The sequence below is a fragment of the Notolabrus celidotus genome, chromosome 7 (assembly GCF_009762535.1).
Source record: "Notolabrus celidotus isolate fNotCel1 chromosome 7, fNotCel1.pri, whole genome shotgun sequence".
Classification (NCBI taxonomy): domain Eukaryota; kingdom Metazoa; phylum Chordata; class Actinopteri; order Labriformes; family Labridae; genus Notolabrus; species Notolabrus celidotus.
In genome coordinates, this window is record NC_048278.1 from 36,267,443 (window position 1) to 36,290,495 (window position 23,053).

Below are 23,053 nucleotides of genomic sequence, written 5' to 3' on the forward strand. Positions count from 1 at the left end.
ACATTTTCTACATTAAATCATGACATATCTTTAATCTTTCAACACCTCTGTAGAAAGGTTTAGTCAGTCAGGCCTCTCTCTCTCTCTCTCTCTCTCTCTCTCTCTCTCTCTCTCTCACCTCTAACATCTCCACACGTTCATTTGGTTCACAGGTGGAGCTCAGAGTTTTCTTCCTCCTGGATTAAATCCAAAGACAAAAAAAAAATCCAAATTTAACAATGAAGAGCACAAATTTAAAACTAGAGTCTGAGATTATTGATCTGATGGATTGTCATGGTTTTACCTGCTGCACAGAGTGAAGAGAAGCAGAGGAATCAGCATCACAACAGACAGAGTCAACCTGATGATGTTCATTATTACTGTTGATTCATCTAGAATTAAAGAGAGACATGTGAGACACTTCACTGGTAGGATTAGATAAATCACATTGACATTTAGGGATAATCTTGGAAACGTGAATGAAATCATTCTCATGAAAGAATTTCATGTAAAGTCAATGTAAAGAGGCGAAAGACTTGAGTAGTGGTCTGGCAGCAAATTGGGTGAAGCGAATGCCACGATATGCACGAATGAAGCAAATAACTTGTGAAAGTTGAAATATCTGAACCCCAGCTAATCTATCGATAACCAATCAGTGTGCAGAACACCCGGTGACATCAGTGACGTATGGACCAGCGGAGATTCACTCATCTGGAATATACGGGACACTTTCATTCTATCTCTGTGCAGCTTCCCCAAACTCTGTGACTCTCCCTGTTTTTATGGGATCAGGAATAAACAGGAGCTCACTGTGAGGACAGAGAGTGAGGAGGATTATCTGCTGAGTTAGGAAAACTTTGTCTGTCACTTGAATCCTGCTATTGGTTGTAGTAGGAAGTTAGCTCTGCCCCCGTTACCATAACCAGCATCCCAAGTCAATATCCACGAGCTCAACCTTGTTTGATCACAACAGACCTAGGGGCCTGATCTACTAAGATCCCAAATAAGGCGCACTAATTTACCCATCTACTCTACTCCAAAACGCAATCAGTGTTTTGATGGAGTTTAGAGAGCAATTTGATGAGGCTAAGTCTCCCACTCTTGCTCTAGCTACTTAATTGGGAAGTTAATCACAGTTTTGAAACAACCAGGGCCAGAAAAGTTAGGCGTCACTTGGATGAAGACAGTCGCCTCACTGTCCCAGAGAGCAACTTTCGTGTGAACGTTTTCAATGCCTGATATCATCATCCAGCAACTGTCCCAAAGATTCACCAGCTTAAATGGAACTGGGAACATGTTTGAGTCAATTCACCCCAACACTCTGCTGCAAGCACGAGATGAGGAGTTACGCAGAGCTGCCTGGCGCAGCTCAGTGAGCGCTCATTCTCCAAGTTAAAACTAACTAAGAACCCCTTGATGAGCACGATGGGACAGGAGAGACTGAGTGGACATGTCATGTTATCTATTGAGAATGACTGATCAAAGAAAATGTACATACAGCGCATCGTGGACAAGTCCGCGGAGCTTAAGGCTCGTCCAAACAGTGGTGAGTAGGCCGAGTACTTCATATTGATTTTTTGTTTGTATGTGAAGATGTTGGCCGCTGTGCCAATTTTACTAAACTTTATATCTGTTGATACAGTGACCTACTGTGCTCTCATTAGTTGAAAAAGTTAAAGTGGGTGTCAGAATGATGCGGTCGCTATCCGTGGTGCTGAACTGCTTTGAATTTGTGTTGTTTTATTATTGTTTTTCTTTTGTTCTCTTGATTTAATTGAATAAAAAATGTAGTAATGCTTGTAAGCCCAGCTGTTATGGGCATGTTGTAAAGTTATGATGAGCTTTACAGTGACTGCAGCCATGTGTGCGTAACACTGTGTCAGTTTGCACCTGCCTTTCAAACGTGCTAAATATAGACGCAAAAACAGCGCTCAATATCTGCTTCAGGTTTGATAGATCACATTGCGTGTGCTAAATGATTACATTTGCATCTCCTCCTCCAAGTATTTTGCGCGTTCTGATGATCTACATGTATTCTGCATATTCATGAAGGTAAACACGCGAAATTAAGCGAGTCATTCACGTGAATAGAGCGAGTAAACACAAAACTTTCTCGCGTTTGTATTTGTGCGAATAGTGGGATCGTTCGCATCTGGTGTGATTCATTCAGTCATTTGTTCAGAGTCTGACATGATGGAGGCTCCTCCCTGAAGTTTTCCTTCACTGTCCTTCAGTTACAAGTTCTTTATCAACATGTTAATCTGATCTGATGCAGAAAAAAACACAACACACGTGAAGATAAATTATTAGCTTACCTGACACAACAATCAGAAGAAAGGTGGAGTTCTGACGTCCTATTCCATTATGGGCTTCACAGGAATAATTCCCACTGTGTTCAGCACTGAAGTCAGTGATGATGAAGACCGGTCCTACAGCTTTTGGTGAGTCTTCATTCTCCTTGTACCAGGTGTAGTTAGCTGCTGGGTTAGCATCACTGCTGCAGGTCAGATTCATTGAACTGCCCTCCACTACCTCAGCAGAGGGACTCACTGACACAGAGGGAAGCTGTGGAGCATCTGGAGGAGACATGGAGACCTGTTGTGGACCTTTTATAAACTTACAATGTCAAAATAATCTAGTAAGTGCCCTTATCTATGAAATATGGATCAGGTTAAGCAGTTTGTAGGAAACACATGGTAATAAAAAAACTGATGTTGGGCTTCTTGGCACAAAAACTGATTCAAAAACTACAACAGCACCAATCAACCCACTAACACTTCTCTTTCAATGTATTGCTGTCCGAAGAGAAACACTTGTTTTAATACATGCATTAATTATACCCGGAGAAACAATTTTACTGCACAGCAAAATAAAAAAAACAGGTATCTATCCACAGGAGAGAGAATGTGTAAAGTTTTGTTTAACTTTCATGTTTAATTATCTGTTTCTTTTCATAACTTGATGACTGCATACTCTTTTTGTGGGTTGTTTAAAGTAAATTTATCCTGCAGGATCAGTAAAGCTTATCTTTAAACCTCCTCATTCAGACATGTAGGCTGTTTGTTTTTACTCACATTTGACATCAATGAAGACGGGTTCAGATGTTCTCTTTCCGAGCTCGTTCTCAGATGTACAGCGATACTCTCCAGAGTCAGAGGGCTGGATGGAAGTGAAGACAAGCTGTGGTTCTTCACTGGGCAGTGTTTGGTTCCTCTTGAGCCAGGTGTAGTTAGCTTCTCTGTTAGCATCACTGCTACATTTCAGAGTGACTGAACTGCCATTCGTTATTTCACCAGGAGGACTTACCGACACAGAGGGAGCCTTCAGAGCATCTAAAGTAGGAAGGTGGAGAAACAAATATAAGACCCAGATGCCCTTAATGCTGTGATGCAAAGAAAACAGTTCTCAGAAAGCAGAGCAAACTCACACACTGAGGGAGAGACAGACTTCTCATGTCCTTTCAGAGCACAAGAGATGGAGTCTCCTGTGAGAAACTGGTCCTCATGAGAGGACTTTTCCTCATTCGGGATTTCCTTTCCATTCTTAAACCAGATGTATGACATGTCACCAGCAGGAGGGCAGCTGTGGTGACACCTCAGCACTGCTTCAGTGTAATCCTGGTGGACTGTTACTGAGGTTACCTGCACCTGCATAGCTGGACACATGAGGAACACAACATATCAACAGATGACTGTGACAGTGCTTACATTGTAATATTTGTAGTTAGAGCATCTTAGTTCAAGACTTCAGTGACTTCAACAAACACAAACAAAAGATTGAATCATAGAATCAAAGAATTTGTCATGAGTGAAGTGTATTCATCTTAATAATCAAACTGAGGGAAAGGAGCCTTAATAGAAGGTGGTAAAAGCTTGTGTGGTGCTGCTGTACCAGGTGTGTTCTTCAGTACCTGTGACAGTCAGAGTTGAACCAGGGAAACTGTTCCCCCAATTAGAGCGCAGTCCTTTGAACTTAAAGCGATACTCTGCTGAATCGCTCTCTCTCAGGTCAGAGATGATCAGAGTGGAGCGTCGTCTCTGTGTTTCAAAGACCTGAACACGGCCTGCATACTGGGAGTCTGCTTTTAGGTCCTCAGGCTGTGTTTGAGTCTGCCAGTGATGACTACGTGCAGGACTGAACCAAAAGACTGTCCTAGGAACCTGATAATGTATGATGTATGTGCATGAAATGTTGACTGATGAGCCTTTTAGGGCACAGATCCTCCTCTTGTCGTACGTCACCCTGTTGCAGATTCCACCATCGAAACCTAAAATAATAAAGTATTTTTGATTTTGTGTTGGAAAAATAAATTACCTTTACATGTAGACCTAATATATGTTTGTTAATGCACATATTTTAAATTCATGCTCAAGCTAGTATTGCTAAAGCAACAAGGGAAGCTAAGAGGAAATGGTCCCTGGCTGTTAGCAGTCAAACAGTCAAGACCTTTTTAATTATGATTGTTAAAAACAACACATCTCACATTCTCACAGGACATTAACTAAAACTCTCAGATATTATTGAGCCACCCGCTGCTACTGAATTGTGAGCAGTCAAAGTAAACAATCCGGTTCCAGGCACCAGCAGATTTTGATGTTAAACTCACACACTGAAGGAGAAGGGGAATCCTCATGTCCTTTCAGAGCACAGGCGTAGCTGTGTTCCATATCTAAGGATACTGAAAACGAAGACGTTTCTGTCTGAATCTTCTCTCCACTCTTGAACCAGATGTAGGACAGCTGACCAGCTGGACTGCAGCTGCTGTGACACTTCAGCTCTGCAGTGCCAGCATACAAGTCAATTTTGTTCACCTGCACCTGTAGAGCTGGATATTTGAGCCAGAATCACAAAAAGTCTTTAACATTAACAGTTAAAAAGATATTCTGATGACTGTAAAATAACAACACTGTTTAGTTACATGTCTGATGTCTACGCCTAATGTCTGCTAACTCTTTGATATCCACCCTCTTATCTCATCCAAGATCTGGTCATCAAAATTGAGGATTCAAAACTGCAGTCCACAGACCACAGCGTCTATTTTACATCTTAAATAGGCAACAGTCTGTGGGAAGAGCTGTGATATGCAATGTGTACTCTTGATGTGATCTAAAAGGCACCTCTTATGATTCAGTCATTTCAGTGTGATGCCATCGTCAGGACCAGCACAAACAGCTGTCTGAACACCAGAACCAAGACTAGATCAGGGTACTAAGACAGCTGGTTCAGTCTGTCACCTATATCTGTGCTTTAGATGAGCTTAGATCTTCATAAGGACACTCAGTTAAAGATCTTACCTGTGACAGACAAAGAAACTCCAGGTGACCCAGTCAAGCTCTGATCCGGTTTGTATGTTCTCAGTGTGAACTTGTACTCAGCTGAGTCGCTCTCTCTCAGGTCTTTGATTCTCAGAGTGCAGCCGTTCTCACGAAAGTGATACTCCACACGACCTGTGTAGTTTGAGTCTGATCTCAGGTCCACAGGGTCATTTCCATTCATTTCTCTGAACCAGGAAGCAACAACCACATCACGCTCATTCCATCTGGGTTGATATGTGTAGGTGCAGGATATGTCCACTGTTGATCCATTAGGGGCACAGATCTGAGTAGAAGAGTAAGTCACTCCTGAGCCATGCTGACCGTGTAACACTGTAACAGAAAGCAGATTAGAAACTATAATCATGACCGTGACTATTCATTTTGATTGTTTATGGAGGCTGATGTAAATCATGAAGAGAAAAGAACTCAGGCCCATCCTGTCTGAAGCCTGATTTATACCTCTGTCAAATTAACGGCGTAGCCTACGCCGGGGGTTCAAATTGAAGTGTTATCTGTTTATCACTATGGGACAGGTCTGAAGTATTTACATTGATACGTTTTACAATACAAATAGTTCCAAGGGCAACTAAGAGTGAAAATGGTAGTAAGCATGTGCTTTAGTGATGGGAAGTTCGGCTCTTTTCAGAGAGCCGGCTCTTTTGACTCGGCTGTTGAAAACTCTTTACGTACAGTGTTTGTATGAGAAGCATTATAATTGACGAATTTTGTGCATTTATTCTGTTATAAAACCATTCTTACCCTAACCCGAGGGTTAGGATTAGGATTAGGATTAGGGAATGATAACAGAAAATAACTCAGGCCCATCCTGTCTTAGAATCATGCTGGAAACCTAGACCATGCATGTGGTACTTCTCAATCCGGAAGCATCGACCAACTTCTAGGGACATCCTGTGTTTGTTGCATGCAGATACTGTATCTATTAATAGACAAGCATTAGAATCGAACTGTGGTTAGATGACTGCCGATGGGTGCAGAGAGGCTCTCTCCTCAATTTGTTTGCATATCAACAACTTTAAATCTTAATGTCACTTTAGAGTTACTTTAGATCTTCCCAGGAGTTCTTGAGGTTCTTCTGGATTCGTTGCTAAAGATGGCCTGTTGGGCGTGCCTGACTTCAGCTGCTAAAATTATAAATATCATTCTTCCCTTTAGTATCATTACTGTAAATGTTAATGCATCTTAGAGCTGCTCAACCTTAGCTGATATTATCAACTTTATCACTCCTCCCTGTTTTAACAGCATGATAGTGGTTGATGTTTAAAATAGGCTGATCAGTGGATTGTCATACTTCCTGTTCCTGCTTATACCACTCATACTTTTGACGTTTACTATGTTGCCATTGTTGCCATGAATGTGTTGTATCTGTTGTTGTAGTTTCTTTAGTTGTTCCTCTATTTGCTTGAGATAAAACTTTTATAAACTGCTGCCATAAAAACACACACAACCTTTCGTCTATAAAAAAGGCTTATCTGAGGACTTTTATCAGCTATAAAACTTGTTCTAAAGATGCATTGATTCAGCTTACAGAGACTTCAGCAAAGACGAAGGCTTAAAAGACTTCCTCTTCAGATTTGATATGAAAATGGAGACGTCGTTACCTGTTATAGAGAGAAGGAAGATGACTAATCCACTCTTAGTTGCTGATGAACTCATCGCTTCTCCTTTCACCTCTGGGTGGGTTCAAAGGTATTAAGGTATGACAAGATAAATCAAATCCGCAAGATATATCGCATCAGATGCTTCCAGTTGTTGTCTTGACTTGTCACGCTCGTTGATGGCCAGGCGTGTGAACAGGAGACAGAGACGGGCTGTTAAAATACACCCAACTTCCTTCCTCTTCACAGTTTTGATCGTCTTTGTGAAGCACACACCAAAAGCATGTGACAAAGATGACTTCAGTATCCTCATGTGGCCTGCTGTCACTGAACATCATACAAAACCCACCACCTTAACAATACTATTTATTATTATTATCTTACTTACAACCATAACATAATGATCTATGATATATCACGTTCACAATGTCTGCAAAACTACTCAAAATGCAAGACTCGTCTACTCATGTTACTATTTTAGGTTTTATATTTCTTTAATATTCATTTCTTTGTAATACAAGGAGACTTTAAGCTGTATTCAAAAGAATGCATTGCTTTGTAGACTCAGATGCACATTTCTGAGGTTGTATTAATACTTTTCACATCAGCTAGCAGGACTGCAGTTGTGGTCACCCTCTTCCTGTTTGTCCCTATGTGTGACAACAGTAAAAACCTCCCTACAGTCAGTCTCTTACTGTGTTCTCTCTGTAATGTGTATTAATAGAGACTGATCTTCTAGTACGTATGCTACCCTGCAGTCTCACATGTAAATTAGGCATTTGAACCTGATTGTATATAAAAAGGAGAAGAGCATGATAACATAAATAACTATAGTAGGCACATGAAAAGAGGAAGTGAGGGCAAGTGAGGGTGTTACTACGGCAGCCATTGGGGTGTCCCTCCATGCCCGCATGGCCTGGTCCATCGGTCGCGGGGCGTGGCTGGGGGGGAGTGGTCGGGCCGGCTGGGGGGGCGGGGGGGATTGGCCCTGCCCCCTCCACCCTCCCCCACTCCGGCGTGCCGGTTGGCGGGCTGTGGTCCGGGTCCTGCCCGGCTGCCTGGCTCTCTGCTCCTGGTGCTGGGCCCCTTGGGCTCCTTTGGCTGTCTTGTGGGGCTGTGGGGGCTGGTGTCCCCGTCACCCTCCATCCCTCTGCTGTCCCCTCCGTCGGTTTCCCGATGGTCCCCACGCGGTCCTCTCGGGAGGGTGGGGTGGCGCGCAGCTGGGGGGGTGTTACTACGGCAGCCATTGGGGTGTCCCTCCATGCCCGCACGGCCTGGTCCATCGGTCGCGGGTTGGGCTGGGGGGCGTGGCTGGGGGGAGTGATCGGGCCAGCTGGGGGGGGGGGGGGGGGGGGGGGGGGATTGGCCCTGCCCACTCCACCCTCCCCCCACTCCGGCGTGCCGGTTGGCGGGCTGTGGTCCGGGTCCTGCCCGGCTGCCTGGCTGTCTGCTCCTGGTGCTGGGCTCCACCCTCCATCCCTCTGCTGTCCCCTCCGTTGCGGGAGCCTGGTCCGCGGCCACCCTCGGGGCCGGGTTTCCCGATGGTCCCCTCGCGGTCCTCTCAGGAGGGTGGGGTGGCGCGCAGCTGGGGGGGTGTTACTACGGCAGCCATTGGGGTGTCTCTCCATGCCCGCACGGCCTGGTCCATCGGTCGCGGGTTGGGCTGGGGGGCGTGGCTGGGGGGAGTGGTCGGGCCAGCTGGGGGGGGGGGGGATTGGCCCTGCCCCCTCCACCCTCCCCCCACTCCGGCGTGCCGGTTGGCGGGCTGTGGTCCGAGTCCTGCCCGGCTGCCTGGCTGTCTGCTCCTGGTGCTGGGCTCCTTCGGGCTCCTTTGGCTCTGTCTTGGGGGGCTGTGGGTGCGGTGTTGTGGAGGCGTTCCTTGGGGGGGCTGCGGGATCTCTCCCCCCTCGCCCCCCTTTCCTCCTGCTGGGTGACCTGGGGGTGCCTGTTTGCTTCCGGCCTGGGTCCTTGGCTGGTCCCCTGGCCTGGGTCTCCCGCAGTGCGTTGGGTCCTTCGGCCTGACTGCTCTCGCGGCCCGGGTGCTGGGCTGAACCGCTCAGCTGATCTGACCCAAGTGGTATCATCTGCACCAGTGGTGGGCTTGTCACACAAATAGAGCACAGCACAGCGGCAACCCTCTGCGACCCAAGCTTCAGTAATGATTGTGGACACTAAGGGTTGCTTAATCATTAGTATCACCGCACAATGTTTTTGGCGTCATGGTGAGATGGTCCCTCTCCATCTAAGTGTCTTAGGTCTCTCTCTCTCCTTCTCTTTCCCTGTCTCTTTGTGTATCTTTGTGTAATCTTTCTTTTACTTTATTTATTTATTTATTTTTGGTCCACCTAGGTGTGCACACCCACGTTTACAGAACATGATATTAGCTGTCAATAAAAGATAGGCGAGAGTTCTAAGAGGGATGGTGATGGTCGCATGCACACAGTCACAAGCGCTAGCACTTTTCCATGAAAAATAAAAATCATCCACTAGATCTTCAAATCTGCAGACGTGGGGATTAAAACCAACCTTTGTGTTTATTAAGACAGCCTACAACTAGCATGCCTCCCTCCTAAGCTCCTTGTTAGCACACATGTGTGCAGGGAATGAAAAACGGAGGAGGGGTTGAGTTGTATTTTATAAAGTCTATGGGCTGAACAAGCTCCAAGCTCTGACTTCCTGTTACAGACCGGATGGCGTTGCGAGGTATGAAAAACACTGAAAACTGAAACGGCTCGTTTCAGCACACATTTACAGAAAGGTGGAGAAATCAGAACAGGGGCAGAATGGATTCTTTTCATTTTCAGGGGGTTTGTAGACAGGGACACAGATTGCAGGGAGAGAACCATTAAAAAGTCAATTTTGCATGATATGTCACCTTTAATGCTGTTTTAGGAGTTATATTACATCAGTTATTTGCTTAAATATACAACACGTTTCATGTAAATACAAAGCTGCAGATTCACTATTTCTAATTGTTGCAGAAACGCTCCCATCCTGCTCAGCTCAGGGCAGAAGTGGGCTTGTTAATAGTGACAGCGGCATATACAACATTCGGATCCTCTTGCTGCTGGTGTCCGTGTTGTTGAACTGGTCTGACGCAGGAGTAGAGAGGCTTTGGTTGAACTGGTCTGACGCAGGAGTAGAGAGACTCTGGCTCTGGGTTTGTGATGAACTGAACAATGGAATAATGAAGGTCCTGCTCCTCTTGAGTGCTCTGAGGAGGAAGGCACTGTTAGGATGAAAAAGATGGGAGACGTTGATTGTAATGATCAGAGACTTGTCAGGGATATTAGTGGCTTTACATTGGGGTTTGGTTTTCAGTAGTTATGCAGCTTTTTGCCTGTGATTCGTCAGTTTTGCGCTGCCCATACAAAACAATGGCGGCAGTCGACACGGCCCCTTATTCAGGATTTAGACTTTTGATTCTTTCTCACCTGTTCCTGGGTGTCACCTGCTGTCTCTCCAATCTCAGCTGATCGCTTTGAGGCTCTCTTTTTTCTGTGTAGGAGCATTTTAAAAAATTAACGAAGCATTAAACTCTGAATACTGACTGATTTGATTTTTATTGATTTAATGAAATGGGAAGAAAACTCTAAGCATGTGAAGTTCCATGAAGACACATTTTGGAGGTTATCCCCAGAAGTTGTGGATAACTTTAGACCGCTTTGTTGTTTATCAAAACTTTTCACCAATGCGACCCATGTGACCCCTAATAGACTATAATCAAATAAAAGTTAACTGCTTACCTTATCAGGATGAATACAACAAGGAGTAAGATGACAAAGACTACAGCAAGGCTTGTTCCAACAGCTGTTGATGTCCATGCTCCTGGGTAAAGGTGATAAAGTGACAACACTGACAATTAGCTGGACTGTTAGAGAAACTTTAAGTCTACTAAAGTACAAATGAAGCTCTCGTGTGAGTTCAGACAGGAAGACTAAACTCAGCATGCAGTTTCATTGTTCATTTGGTTTATTTGGTGTGGTTGAGGGTTGACACCATCAACCACACCACCCTCCTCTCTCGTCTACAATCAACTCTACACATTACTGGCACTGCACTCTCAAGGATCAAATCATACCTCACAGACAGACACTAATTCATCAATATGAACAACTGCACCTCCCCCACAGCTCCCCTGCCCCAGGGCATCCCCCAGGGTTTGGTGCTTGGTCCCCTCCTCTTCACTCTCTACATTCTCCCAATCAGTAAAATCACCCGTCGTCACGGTCTCCGCTTCCACTGCTACACTGACGACATCCAACTTTACATCTCCACTGTTCCTTTACTACTCCAACCCTTTCCACCCTGACCAACTGCCTGACCGAAATTAAATCCTGGATGCAAAAAAAACGACCTCCACTGAGAAAAATCTGACCTCTGATTCATCGGCCACCAACAACTTCAACCTAATGCTTCCCTTACTCCGTCCTCACATGTTCACAACCTTGGTCCATCTCTCTCCTTCTCCACCGCTGAAACCCTGATCCACGCCTTTATCACTTCCAGACTCGACTACTGCAATAGCATCCTCTACGGCCTTCCTTCCAAACAACTCAACAAACTACAACCCGCTCCTGTGACCACATCACCCCTGTCCTCCAAAACCTCCACTGGCTCCCTATCAGACAGCAAATACATTTTAAAATCCTCCTCCTCACCCACAAAGCCCTCCATAACCAGGCCCCCTCCTACCTCACCAACCTGCTCCACCACCACACCCCCTCCAGTAACCTCCGATCCTCCAACACCCACCTCCTCTCCCTACCACCTGACATCAACCACCGAACCTGGGGGGTAGAGCTTTCTCTATCACCGCCCCCACTCTCTGGAACGCCTTACCACTTAACATTTGAAACTGTCCCAACCTGTCCACTTTCAAAACCCTCACTAAAACCAACCTATTTACTACTTCTTTTAAATGTATTTTATGCTTTTCATTCAAGTTTTTATTCATCTGTTTATATGATGTTCTAAAAATATCATTGTTGGCATCCAATTCCTTGTTAACCCAAGTTCCTAGTCATCCCAGAACAGATGTGGTCAGAGCACTTTCTCAAAGACGGCTTAATAAGTGTCTCTCTTCTGTTAACGTTACATCAGTGAATGTGTTTTGATCACTGCTGTTGTCAGTGTAAAGAAAATGGAAACTAACCTGCCACAACAATCAGAAGTAAGGTGGAGTTCTGACGTCCTATTCCATTATGGGCTTCACAGTAATAATTCCCACTGTGTCCAGCTCTGGATTCAGTGATGATGAAGACCGGTCCTACAGCTTTTGGTGAGTCTTCATTCTCCTTGTACCAGGTGTAGTTAGCTGCTGGGTTAGCATCACTGCTGCAGGTCAGATTCACTGAACTGCCCTCCATTATCTCACCAGAGGGACTCACTGACACGGAGGGAAGCTGTGGAGCATCTGGAGGAGACATGGGGGGAGAAATTCATGAGCAAATGTTCCATGGATCTCCCAACGTAGAGAAAGACTTAAGCATCTCAGTTTCATACTAGGAACACACTGGCTCAGGCTTGGACCAGCTCTTAGTTATGCTGCTATAGGCTTAGACTGTTGGGGGGGAAGTATCTCGGGGTCTTGTTCATGAGTGAGGATAAAATGGAGAGTGAGATTGACAGGCAGCTTGGTGCAGCGGACGTTGTACCGGACCGTTGTGGTGAAGAGGGAGCTGAGCCGGAGGGCAAAGCTTTCAATTTACCAGTCATCTACGTTCCAACCCTCACTTATGGTCATGAGCTGTTGGTCGTGACCGAAAGAATAAGATCTTGGATACAAGCGGCTGAAATGAGTTTCCTCCAAAGGGTGGCTGGTCTCAGCCTTAGAGAGAGGGTCAGGAGCTCAGACATCCGGAGGGAGCTCGGGGTAGAGCCACTGCTCCTTGGCGTTGAAAGGAATCAGCTGAGGTGGTTCGCGCATCTGATAAGGATGCCTCCCGGGCGCCTCCCCTTAGAGGTGTTCCAGGCACGTCCAACTGGGAGAAGGCCCAGAGGACGACCCAGAACTTGGTGGAGGGATTATATGTCCCACCTGGTCTGGGATCGCCTCGGGGTTCCCAAGAGGAGCTGGAAAGTGTTTCTGGTGAGAGGGATGTCTGGGTCAATTTGCTTGGACTGCTACCTCCGTGACCCGACCCCGGATAAGCGGAAGAAAATGGATGGATAGATGGATGGACTTCATTTTCATTTTCAGGCCCATAGAGTTGGGATAAGCCAGGGTGAAGTCTCTGAATAACTTACTGTTAACAGTGAAACAGAGACTCAGCAGAAATGTATTGTCACTAGGAGGATATGATGAACCAGGAAATGACTATTTAGCAAACATATCTTGAGGGGGGATTTTGTGGCACTTGATAACTAAATACTCTTTTTGTGAGCTGTTCTTGAAAGTGAATTTATCCTGCAGGGTCAGTAAAGCTTATCTTTAAACCTCCTCATTCAGACATTTAGGCTGTTTGTTGGTTTTTTACTCACATTTGACATCAATGAAGACAGGTTCAGATGTTCTCTTTCCCAGCTCGTTCTCAGATGTACAGCGATACTCTCCAGAGTCAGAGGGCTGGATGGAAGTGAAGACAAGTTGTGGTTCTTCCCTGGGCAGTGTTTGGTTCCTCTTGAGCCAGGTGTAGTTAGCTTCTCTGTTAGCATCACTGCTACATTTCAGAGTGACTGAACTGCCATTCGTTATTTCACCAGGAGGACTTACCGACACAGAGGGAGCCTTCAGAGCATCTAAAGTAGGAAGGTGGAGAAACAAATATAAGACCCAGATGCCCTTAATGCTGTGATGCAAAGAAAACAGTTCTCAGAAAGCAGAGCAAACTCACACACTGAGGGAGAGACAGACTTCTTAAGTCCTTTCAGAGCACAAGAGATGAAGTCTCCTGGGTAAAACCGGTCCTCATGAGAGGATTTTTCTTCATTCTGGATTTCCTTTCCATTCTTAAACCAGATGTATGACATGTCACCAGCAGGAGAGCAGCTGTTGTGACACCTCAGCACTGCTTCAGTGTAATCCTGGTTGACTGTTACTGAGGTTACCTGCACCTGCAGAGCTGGACACATGAGGAACAACACAACATATCAACAGATGACTGTGACAGTGCTTACATTGTAATCTTTATAGTTAGAGCATCTTAGTTCAAGACTTCAGTGACTTCAACAAACACAAACAAAAGTTTGAATCATAGAATCAAAGAATTTGTCATGAGTGAAGTGTATTCAGCTTAATAATCAAAGTGAGGGAAAGGAGCCTTAATAGAAGGTGGTAAAAGCTTGTGTGGTGCTGCTGTACCAGGTGTGTTCTTCAGTACCTGTGACAGTCAGAGTTGTACCAGGGAAACTGTTCCCCCAATCAGAGCGCAGTCGTTTGAACTTAAAGCGATACTCTGCTGAATCGCTCTCTCTCAGGTCAGAGATGCTCAGAGTAGAGCGTCCTGTCTGTGTTACAAAGACCTGAACACGACCTCCATACTGGGAGTCTTCTTTTAGGTCCTGAGGCTGTGTTGGATTCTGCCAGTGATGACTACGTGCAGGACTGAACCAAAAGACTGAACTATATCCCCAATAACTGTAGAATACACATGATATGTCCACTGATGAGCCTTTTAGGGCACAGATCCTCCTCTTGTTGTACATCATCCTGTTGCAGGATCCACCATAGACACCTAAAATAATAAAGAAAGCCTTTTTGATTTTGTGTTGGAAAAATAAATTACCTTCACATGTAGACCTGATAAATGATGGTTAATGCACATGTTTTAAATTCATGCACAAGCTTGTATTGTTAAAGCAAAATTAAGAGGAAACAGTCACTGGCTGTTAGCAGTCAAACAGTCAAGAGCCTTTAAGTATTTGTTTTATAAAAACAACACATCTCACATTCTCACAGGACATTAACTATAATTCTCCACTAAAACTCTCAGAGATTATTGCTAGTACTGAATTGTGAGCAGTTAAAGTAAACAGTCTGGTTCCAGGCACCAGCAGATGGTGATGTTAAACTCACACACTGAAGGAGAAGGGGAATCCTCATGTCCTTTCAGAGCACAGGCGTAGCTGTGTACAGAATCAAAGGATCCTGAAAACGAAGACGTTTCTGTCTGAATCTTCTCTCCGCTCTTGAACCAGATGTAGGACAGCTGACCAGCTGGACTGCAACTGCTTTGACACTTCAGCTCTGCAGTGCCAGAAGCCCTGTTCACCTGCACCTGTAGAGCTGGATATTTGAGCCAGAATCACAAAAAGTCTTTAACATTAACAGTAAAAAGATATTCTGGTGACTGTAAAATAACAACACTGTTAAGTTACATGTCTGATGTCTACGCCTAATGTCTGCTAACTCTTTGATATCTACCCTCTTATCTTATCTGAGATCTGGCCATCAAACCTAAGGCTCAAAACTGCATTCCACAGACCACAGCGTCTATGTTTACATCTTGTATAGGCAACACTCTGTGGGATTAGCTGTCAAGTCTGGTAATCTTTCTATTTAACTACAGGGCAGGCTAAATAGAAAAAGCTAGCTAGCTAGCTGTTGGTTGCAGCATGAAAACCCTTTCATGTGCTTTATAGAAAACTCTGTTCAACCAAACGACGAGACTAAACTGCTTCTGTGGTTATCAGTTCATGTTTGTCAGTACCTGTGACAGTCAGAGTTGTAGAAGGTAAAACGCTGCTCCATTCAACACTCTTTGTTTTAAATGTGAAGTGATATTGGGCTGAATCGGTCTGTCTCAGGTCAGTGATCCTCAGAGTGGAGCGTCCTCTCTCTGTTTCAATAACTTGAATGCGAGCTCCAAACTGAGTGTCTTCTTTCAGGTCCTCATGTCTTGCGGGGAACTTCCACTGTTGACTACGTTCAGGACTGAACCAGAACTTTGATGTAATGGCTGCATAGCTGCTGTAAGTACAAGAAATGTCCACTGATGAGCCTTCGAATGCACAGATTCTTCTGTCAGCGTACGTCACTCTGTTGCAGTTCTCCCCTTCAACACCTGGAAGATAAAACCTTTGTCAACAGACTGTCAGAGACATACTTATTAAGCTGTGATGCAGAGCGGGTTGAATTGATCCTGTGCAGCTTAATGAAAAACAGTTTGATAGGTTTATGTTTTATGGAATTGGTAAGTGGGGCAATCCTTGATTGGAACCCCACAGTCATTTGATAGAGCTATCTGTCCAATTAGCCACCAAATGGCGCTTTGTCAGTGGAGGACTGTGGCGTAAACTCACACACTGCAGGAGAAGGAGAGCCCTCATGTCCTCTAAGAGCACAGGCGAAGCTGTCTGCAGGATAAACGACTCCTGAAAATGAGGATGTTTCTGTCGAAGTGGTCCGACCATTCCTGTACCAGATGTAGGAGAGATGAGCAGGTACATGACAGCTGCTGTGACACTTGAGCTCTGCCCAGCTTTGACCCTGGTCATCTGTTAAGTTAATCACTGTCACCTGTAGATCTGTAAAGAATAAGCATAGGTATAACTTCTATTCAGACACACATGTAAATACACAAACGCAGCATTCAACACATCTGTATGTGATATTTTATGACTTGGGAATGTATTGGCCTGTATGGGTATTCACTTCCTTGAGCTTCTTAAATTTTGCAAAGTTACAATCAGATATGGAATTTAACAGCTTAGATCTTCATAAGGACACTCAGTTAAAGATCTTACCTGTGACAGACAAAGAAACTCCAGGTGACCCAGTCAAGCTCTGATCCGGTTTGTATGTTCTCAGTGTGAACTTGTACTCAGCTGAGTCGCTCTCTCTCAGGTCTTTGATTCTCAGAGTGCAGTCGTTCTCACGAAAGTGATACTCCACACGACCTGTGTATTTTGAGTCTGATCTCAGGTCCACAGGGTCATTTCCATTCATTTCTCTGAACCAGGAAGCAGCAACCACATCACGCTCATTCCATCTGGGTGGATATGTGTAGGTGCAAGGTATGTCCACTGTTGATCCTTTAGGGGCACAGATCTGAGTAGAAGAGTAAGTCACTCCTGAGCCATGCTGACCGTGTACCACTGTAACAGAAAGCAGATTAGAAACTATAATCATGACCGTGACTATTCATTTTGATTGTTTATGGAGGCTGATGTAAATCATGAAGAGAAAAGAACTCAGGCCCATCCTGTCTTAGAAACATGCTGGAAACCTAGACCATGCATGTGGTACTTCTCAATCCGGAAGCATCTACCAACTTCTAGGGACATCCTGTGTTTGTTGCATGCAGATATCTATTAATAGACAAGCGTTAGAACTAAACTGTGGTTAGATGACTGCTGATGGGTGCAGAGAGGCTCTCTCATCTATCTGTTTGCATATCAACAACTTTAACTCTTAATGTCACTTTAGAGTTACTATAGATCTTCCCAGGAGTTCTTGAGGTTCTTCTGGATCATTGCTAAAGATGGCCTGTTGGGCGTGCCTGACTTCAGCTGCTACAAATATAAATATCAGTCTTACCTTTAGTATCATTACTGTAAATGTTAATGCATCTTACAGCTGCTCAACCTTAGAGCTGCTCATTATCAACTTTATCATTCCTCCCTGTTTTAACAGCATGATAGTGGTTGATGTTTCTAACAGGCTGATCAGTGGATTGTCATACTTCCTGTTCCTGCTTATACCACTCATACTTTCACTTTTTTGCCATTGTAGCCATGAATGTGTTGTATCTGTTGTTGTAGTTTCTTTTGTTGTTCCTCTATTTTCGTGTCTCTATTCGTCTCTCTTCCTGTAAGCTCGACACAGCTGCAGCAGGTGAGTGTTAAACATGCGTCTGGTTCTGCTCGAGGTTTCTGTCTGTTAAATATAGTTTCTCCTCTCTGTTGTTCGTTGCTAAATGTTGCAAAGTTCCTTTACCATGATGAATTAATATTGGGTCTCTGTGGATAATATAACAAAGAGTACAGTCTTGACCTGCTCTTATTGTATAGTGGCTTGAGATAAAACTTGTTATAAACTGCTGCCATAAAAAACACAGAACCTATTTTTCATCTATAAAAAAGGCTTATCTGAGGACTTTTATCAGCTATAAAACTTGTTCTAAAGATTCATTGATTCAGCTTACAGAGACTTCAGCAAAGACAAAGGCTTAAAAGACTTCCTCTTCAGATTTGATTTGAAAATGGAGACGCCGTTACCTGTTATAGAGAGAAGGAAGATGACTAATCCACTCTTAGTTGCTGTTGAACTCATAGCTTCTCCTTTCACCTCCGTGTGGGTTCAAAATCTATTAACATAAAAGAATATTGATAAAAATCCACAAGATATATCGCATCAGATGCTGCCAGTTGTTGTCTTGACTTGTTACGCTTGTTTTTCGTCGGGCGTGTGAGCCGGAGACAGAGATACAACCCACTTCCTTCCTGTACACAGTTTTGAGCTTCATTGTGAACCACATGCAAAAGCAAGTTCTAAAGATGACTTTAGTATCCTCATGTGGCCTGCTATCACTGAACCCCATCATACAAAACCCACCACCTCAACAATACTATTTAATATCATTATCTTACTTACAACCATAACATAATGATCTATGATATATCACATTCACAATGTCTGCAAAACTACTCAAGATGCAAGACTCGTCTTACTCATGTTACTATTTTAGGTTTTATATTTCTTTAATATTTGCTCCTTTCTGAAATTCTAATACAAGGAGAGTTTAAGCTGTATTCAAAAGAATGCATTACTTTGTAGACTCAGATGCACATTTCTGAGGTTGTATTAATACTTTTCACATCAGCTAGCAGGACTGCAGTTGTGGTCACCCTCTTCCTGTTTGTCCCCTGGTGTGACTTCAGTGGAAACCTGCTGCAGTCAGTCTCTTACTGTGTTCTCTCTGTAATGTCTATTAACAGAGACTGATCTTCTAGTACGTACACTACCCTGCAGCCTTACATGTAAATGAGGCATTTCAACTTAATTGTATATAAAGAGAAGTGAGCATGGTAACATATAAATAACTATAGTAGTCACATGAAAAAAGGAAGTGAGATTAAAATAAATAGTACTAGTTTTAAAGAGGAAGAGTGGGGGTTGCAGCGAAAAAATCAATGCACTTGACAGGACCTCTGAAATGCTTTTATCACTGAAATATGACTCTTAACTTACACTTAGTGGCAGTGTATGGAATTACAACTAGATCATTAAATAACTACCCACCCACATTTAAAAATACATCTAACTTTGCCCTCCAGCTTGGACCAGGGGTTTGATGCACACTCAAGCTTTTAAAACAGTGTAGTCTTCAAGTTGTCTCTTACACACTGACCAAATGTTAAGTTGACTGGATAAAACCTCTAAGAGGAGTTTGTTAAAATATGAACCCTGTAAATTGGCAAAAATAGGCTTTAAGTTAAAATTCACACCAAATTGGCGGACATCCACTTGAGCTCAGCATTACAAAATGTTACATTTCTGGAGGTGTTGACATGATACCTAAAAGTATGTTTTACTACCAAGTAAAAAAAACCTTGAGGAGTGTTTGTTTGATTGAAAAGACTCCTCAGTTAAAGATAACAAGTGACCAGGGGAGGGGGATGGAGTAAGTCTCTACAAACTGGTCACAAGCAGCCGGTCCAGCTGTACCTCACTATCAACACTACTGTAGACTGTGCTCAAGTCAACTCCAGTCAGCTGGTAGGGTGACGATAACAGATGGTGCTACATGTTGCTGAACACAAAGGAAGTCCTCACACATGAACACAGTTTAAACTTTATTCCCTTTTGGAGCGCCCCCAAAAACAGACTGCATCTTTAACAGTTATTAACAATCAATGAACAATTATATGATTCTATAACACATGTATAAGTACGTATAAGCTGTATTTTGTGGCTGCAAGTTTTATTGTTGAAAACATTTTAACATTTTATTAATCTCTCCAGAGGTTTTCAAACATTCTCTGTCCAAGGCATACTAAATGACACATCTCAAAGAACAGCTGTAATCATATCTGTGCTAAACTAAGACATCTGGCTTGATATATCAAAAAAAAAGCACTGACCCATATTAACTCAGTCATACCACTCACACCACAAACATGTATACTTGGAGACCTCCATAGCTTTAATGATGTTTCCTTAAAGCTGGGGTTGGTAGTCAGATTTAGATCCACTTTTTGTTGTACTGGTTAAAATGATCTTTATGTCCCGATGGTAATCAATACATAATGTGTTCTTTAAAAAGAGAAAACAACGGAGTATTGAGGAAATGCTACATTCAAATTCATGCTAGTTTTCCGTCCCTAGCTTTAAAGAACAAAAAAAAAATTCTGTCTGTATGATCACAAAAAAAGTCATCATGGCTAACTGGATTGAATCTAATGCACCATCCTATAAGAAAGGATCACCGAAGCAATGGAAATAACCAAGTTAGAGAAGGTAGCTTTCAGGCTGCAAAATAACAAGCAGGAATACACAGAAACATGGGAGTCAAAATTATGCAATATCACTATAGCAATTATAGTATGTGTGTATATATAGGTATGTACATATGTATATATGTGTGTGTGTATATATGCATGTGAATGTATGCCATGATCAGTCAGGTCCTTCTTGGCGTTTGCAATGTGTCTTGACTTTTGTCTGACAAATGTCACTCTTTTTCTTTGTCTGTTTATTTTAATACAACTGTTGGTTTTGCCTTCCTGGTTTACGGTCAGATGAAATCTGTTTGTTTACAAATGTTTGATGATATGTTGAGTAGCTGACTCTCCCTTCTGTTTAATATCTTTTTAGTCTTCCATTTATGGAGATCGGGGTGGGATCGGGGTGGGCAGGAACTGGTTTGGTGGTTGATGGAGGCGGGAGGGGCTTTGCTTTTCTATTTTTGTTTCTTGTTTGTTTTTGTTCTATTACAAATACATATATATAATAAAACAATATATATACAGTTGTGCTCATAAATGTACATACCCTGGCATAATTTATGGTTTCTTGGGTAGTTTCTGTTGTTCTTATGATATAAAAAGAGTATACACAGTTGCTTGACAATAAATAGCTTCACCCATCCACTAACCATGAGTGAAAAAAAAGTTTTTCTCTTATCTTTCATATTCTCTGAAAAAACGCCAAAAAAAATAACAAATTCTGCCAGGGTATGTAAACTTATGAGCACAACTGTATATACATCTGTGCTAAACTTGGTTTACTTTCACAGTTTCTAAGAGTATTATTTAACTCAGGGGTGTCAAACATACGGCCCGCGGGCCAAATCCGGCCCGCCAGAGGTTCCAATCCGGCCCGCGGGATGACTTTGCAAAGTGAGAAGTCATTAACTGCAATTTTTCAATAAAAGTACCTACTATTTCAAATTTGTCCTACAATCAGACAGCTGACAGCGGGCACCTGAACGGCACTAAGAAACTTTTTTTTTTCCAAAGTGAGGAAAAAGAATATTTGCAGTTTGCATAATCGGCAGAAATTCAGACTTTTTGGACCCCTGCATACAACACTGTCCAGCAAGCAAACTGTTCATGCTGGAGCTGGGGGGGTCCAAAATAGTCAACTTTACCTTGTTCATTATTATAATCTATCTTTTCTTTTACTGTAAACATTACACTCTGTGTGTCAGGTGAATGGGAAACCTGTGTGTTTGGTGTGTTTGCAGAGGTTTCAGGGGTCAAAGAATATCATATTCGGGCCCCACTATGAGACTCATCATGGCGAAAAATACAACAGCTGTTTTTGTAGAAAGATAGTTCATTAAATGTGAACATTTTCAGAATGTACTTTTTTGCACTAAAACAAAGGGAAAAATTCAGAGTTGTCCTTCTCTATAGGTTATTATGTTATGATTTTACTGGTCCGGCCCACTTCAGATCAACTTGGGCTGTATGTGGCCCCTGAACTGAAATGAGTTTGACAGCCCTGATTTAACTGTTCAGATTTAGCTTCTGTGTTGTGGAACAAGTCTGTAAAGTACTGATGTCAGTGTTTCACTGAGGAGATTTTCACACTTCTTCAAATGACAGCAAGTGTCTTCCAGGTTCAGGCTGTTTATTTGTTGTCTACTGAATAACCTTAATGTTAACTTCCATTCTTTTGAACAGTATTCACGGATAAACTGTTATCTATGTCAACATCTTTGTTAACAGTTGGGAGTTAAAGTTGTGATGACATGTTCCCATGCTACATGTCTCTATGCTGCTGAAAACTCAACATGGAAACTTTTGCAGTTAAAGGTAAATGTTTCCACTTCATCCACATCCTCGCTCTCCACACTGAGTCCTCTGGTTACACTGCATCTGGAACAAAACAACAACAACTAATGTTATAGTTGGAACTGTGACTGTAGATCTGAACTCAGTCTGTTGTCTTCAGTGCAGGAGGCTCTCACCTCTCTGGACTTCACACCAGGTCTTCCTGGTCCTCTGTGTCTTCTGTCTGTGCTGCAGGGACGGCTGAGACGTTCACATACTCAGAACCAGAGTCCAGCTGATGACAGATGATCAGGTTTTAGTTCAAAATAGTTCAATAATAACTTAAAGCATTTTCTATTTTGATGGGGTTTTTTTCCTAAAAAACCTTCTGTGTATATTTTCTACATTAAATCATGACATATCTTTAATCTTTCAACACCTCTGTAGAAAGGTTTAGTCAGTCAGGCCTCTCTCTCTCTCTCTCTCTCTCTCTCTCTCTCTCTCTCTCTCTCTCTCTCACCTGTATCATCTCCACACGTTCATTTGGTTCACAGGTGGAGCTCAGAGTTTTCTTCTTCCTGGATTAAATCCAAAGACAAAAAAAATCCAAATTTAACAATGAAGAGCACAAATTAAGAACTTGAATCTGAGATGATTGATCTGATGGATTGTCATGGTATTACCTGCTCCACAGAGTAAAGAGAAGCAGAGGAATCAGCATCACGACAGACAGAGTCAACCTGATGATGTTCATTATTACTGTTGATTTATCTAGAATTAAAGAGAGACATGTGAGACACTTCACTGGTAGGATTAGATAAATCACTTTGACATTTAAGGATAATCTTGGAAACGTGAATGAAATCATAGTCATGAAATAATTTCATGTAAAGTCAATGTAAAGAGGCGAAAGACTCGAGTAGTGGTCTGGCAGCAAATTGGGTGAAGCGAATGCACGAATGAAGCAAACAACTTGTGAAA

General features: G+C 43.1%; 1 protein-coding gene and 1 long non-coding RNA gene across 2 annotated transcripts; both read right to left on the reverse strand.

Annotated features, from left to right (window-relative positions):
- Positions 1–9,808: 9,808 nt before the first annotated feature.
- On the reverse strand, positions 9,809–13,400 carry LOC117815944 (B-cell receptor CD22-like). Its single transcript, XM_034687976.1, has 5 exons — positions 13,394–13,400; positions 12,066–12,326; positions 10,657–10,738; positions 10,345–10,408; positions 9,809–10,139 (listed from the first exon to the last, which is right to left on the reverse strand). Exons 2-5 carry the CDS (start codon positions 12,277–12,279, stop codon positions 9,909–9,911), a joined length of 591 nt encoding a protein of 196 aa, XP_034543867.1. The 5' UTR covers positions 12,280–12,326; positions 13,394–13,400; the 3' UTR covers positions 9,809–9,908.
- An 8,512-nt stretch (positions 13,401–21,912) lies between these two features.
- On the reverse strand, positions 21,913–22,839 carry LOC117815948. The gene is made up of 4 exons (XR_004631872.1): positions 22,756–22,839; positions 22,593–22,650; positions 22,270–22,367; positions 21,913–22,177 (listed from the first exon to the last, which is right to left on the reverse strand). It is a non-coding gene; the product is annotated as an uncharacterized LOC117815948 (long non-coding RNA).
- Between the last annotated feature and the right edge of the window lie 214 nt (positions 22,840–23,053).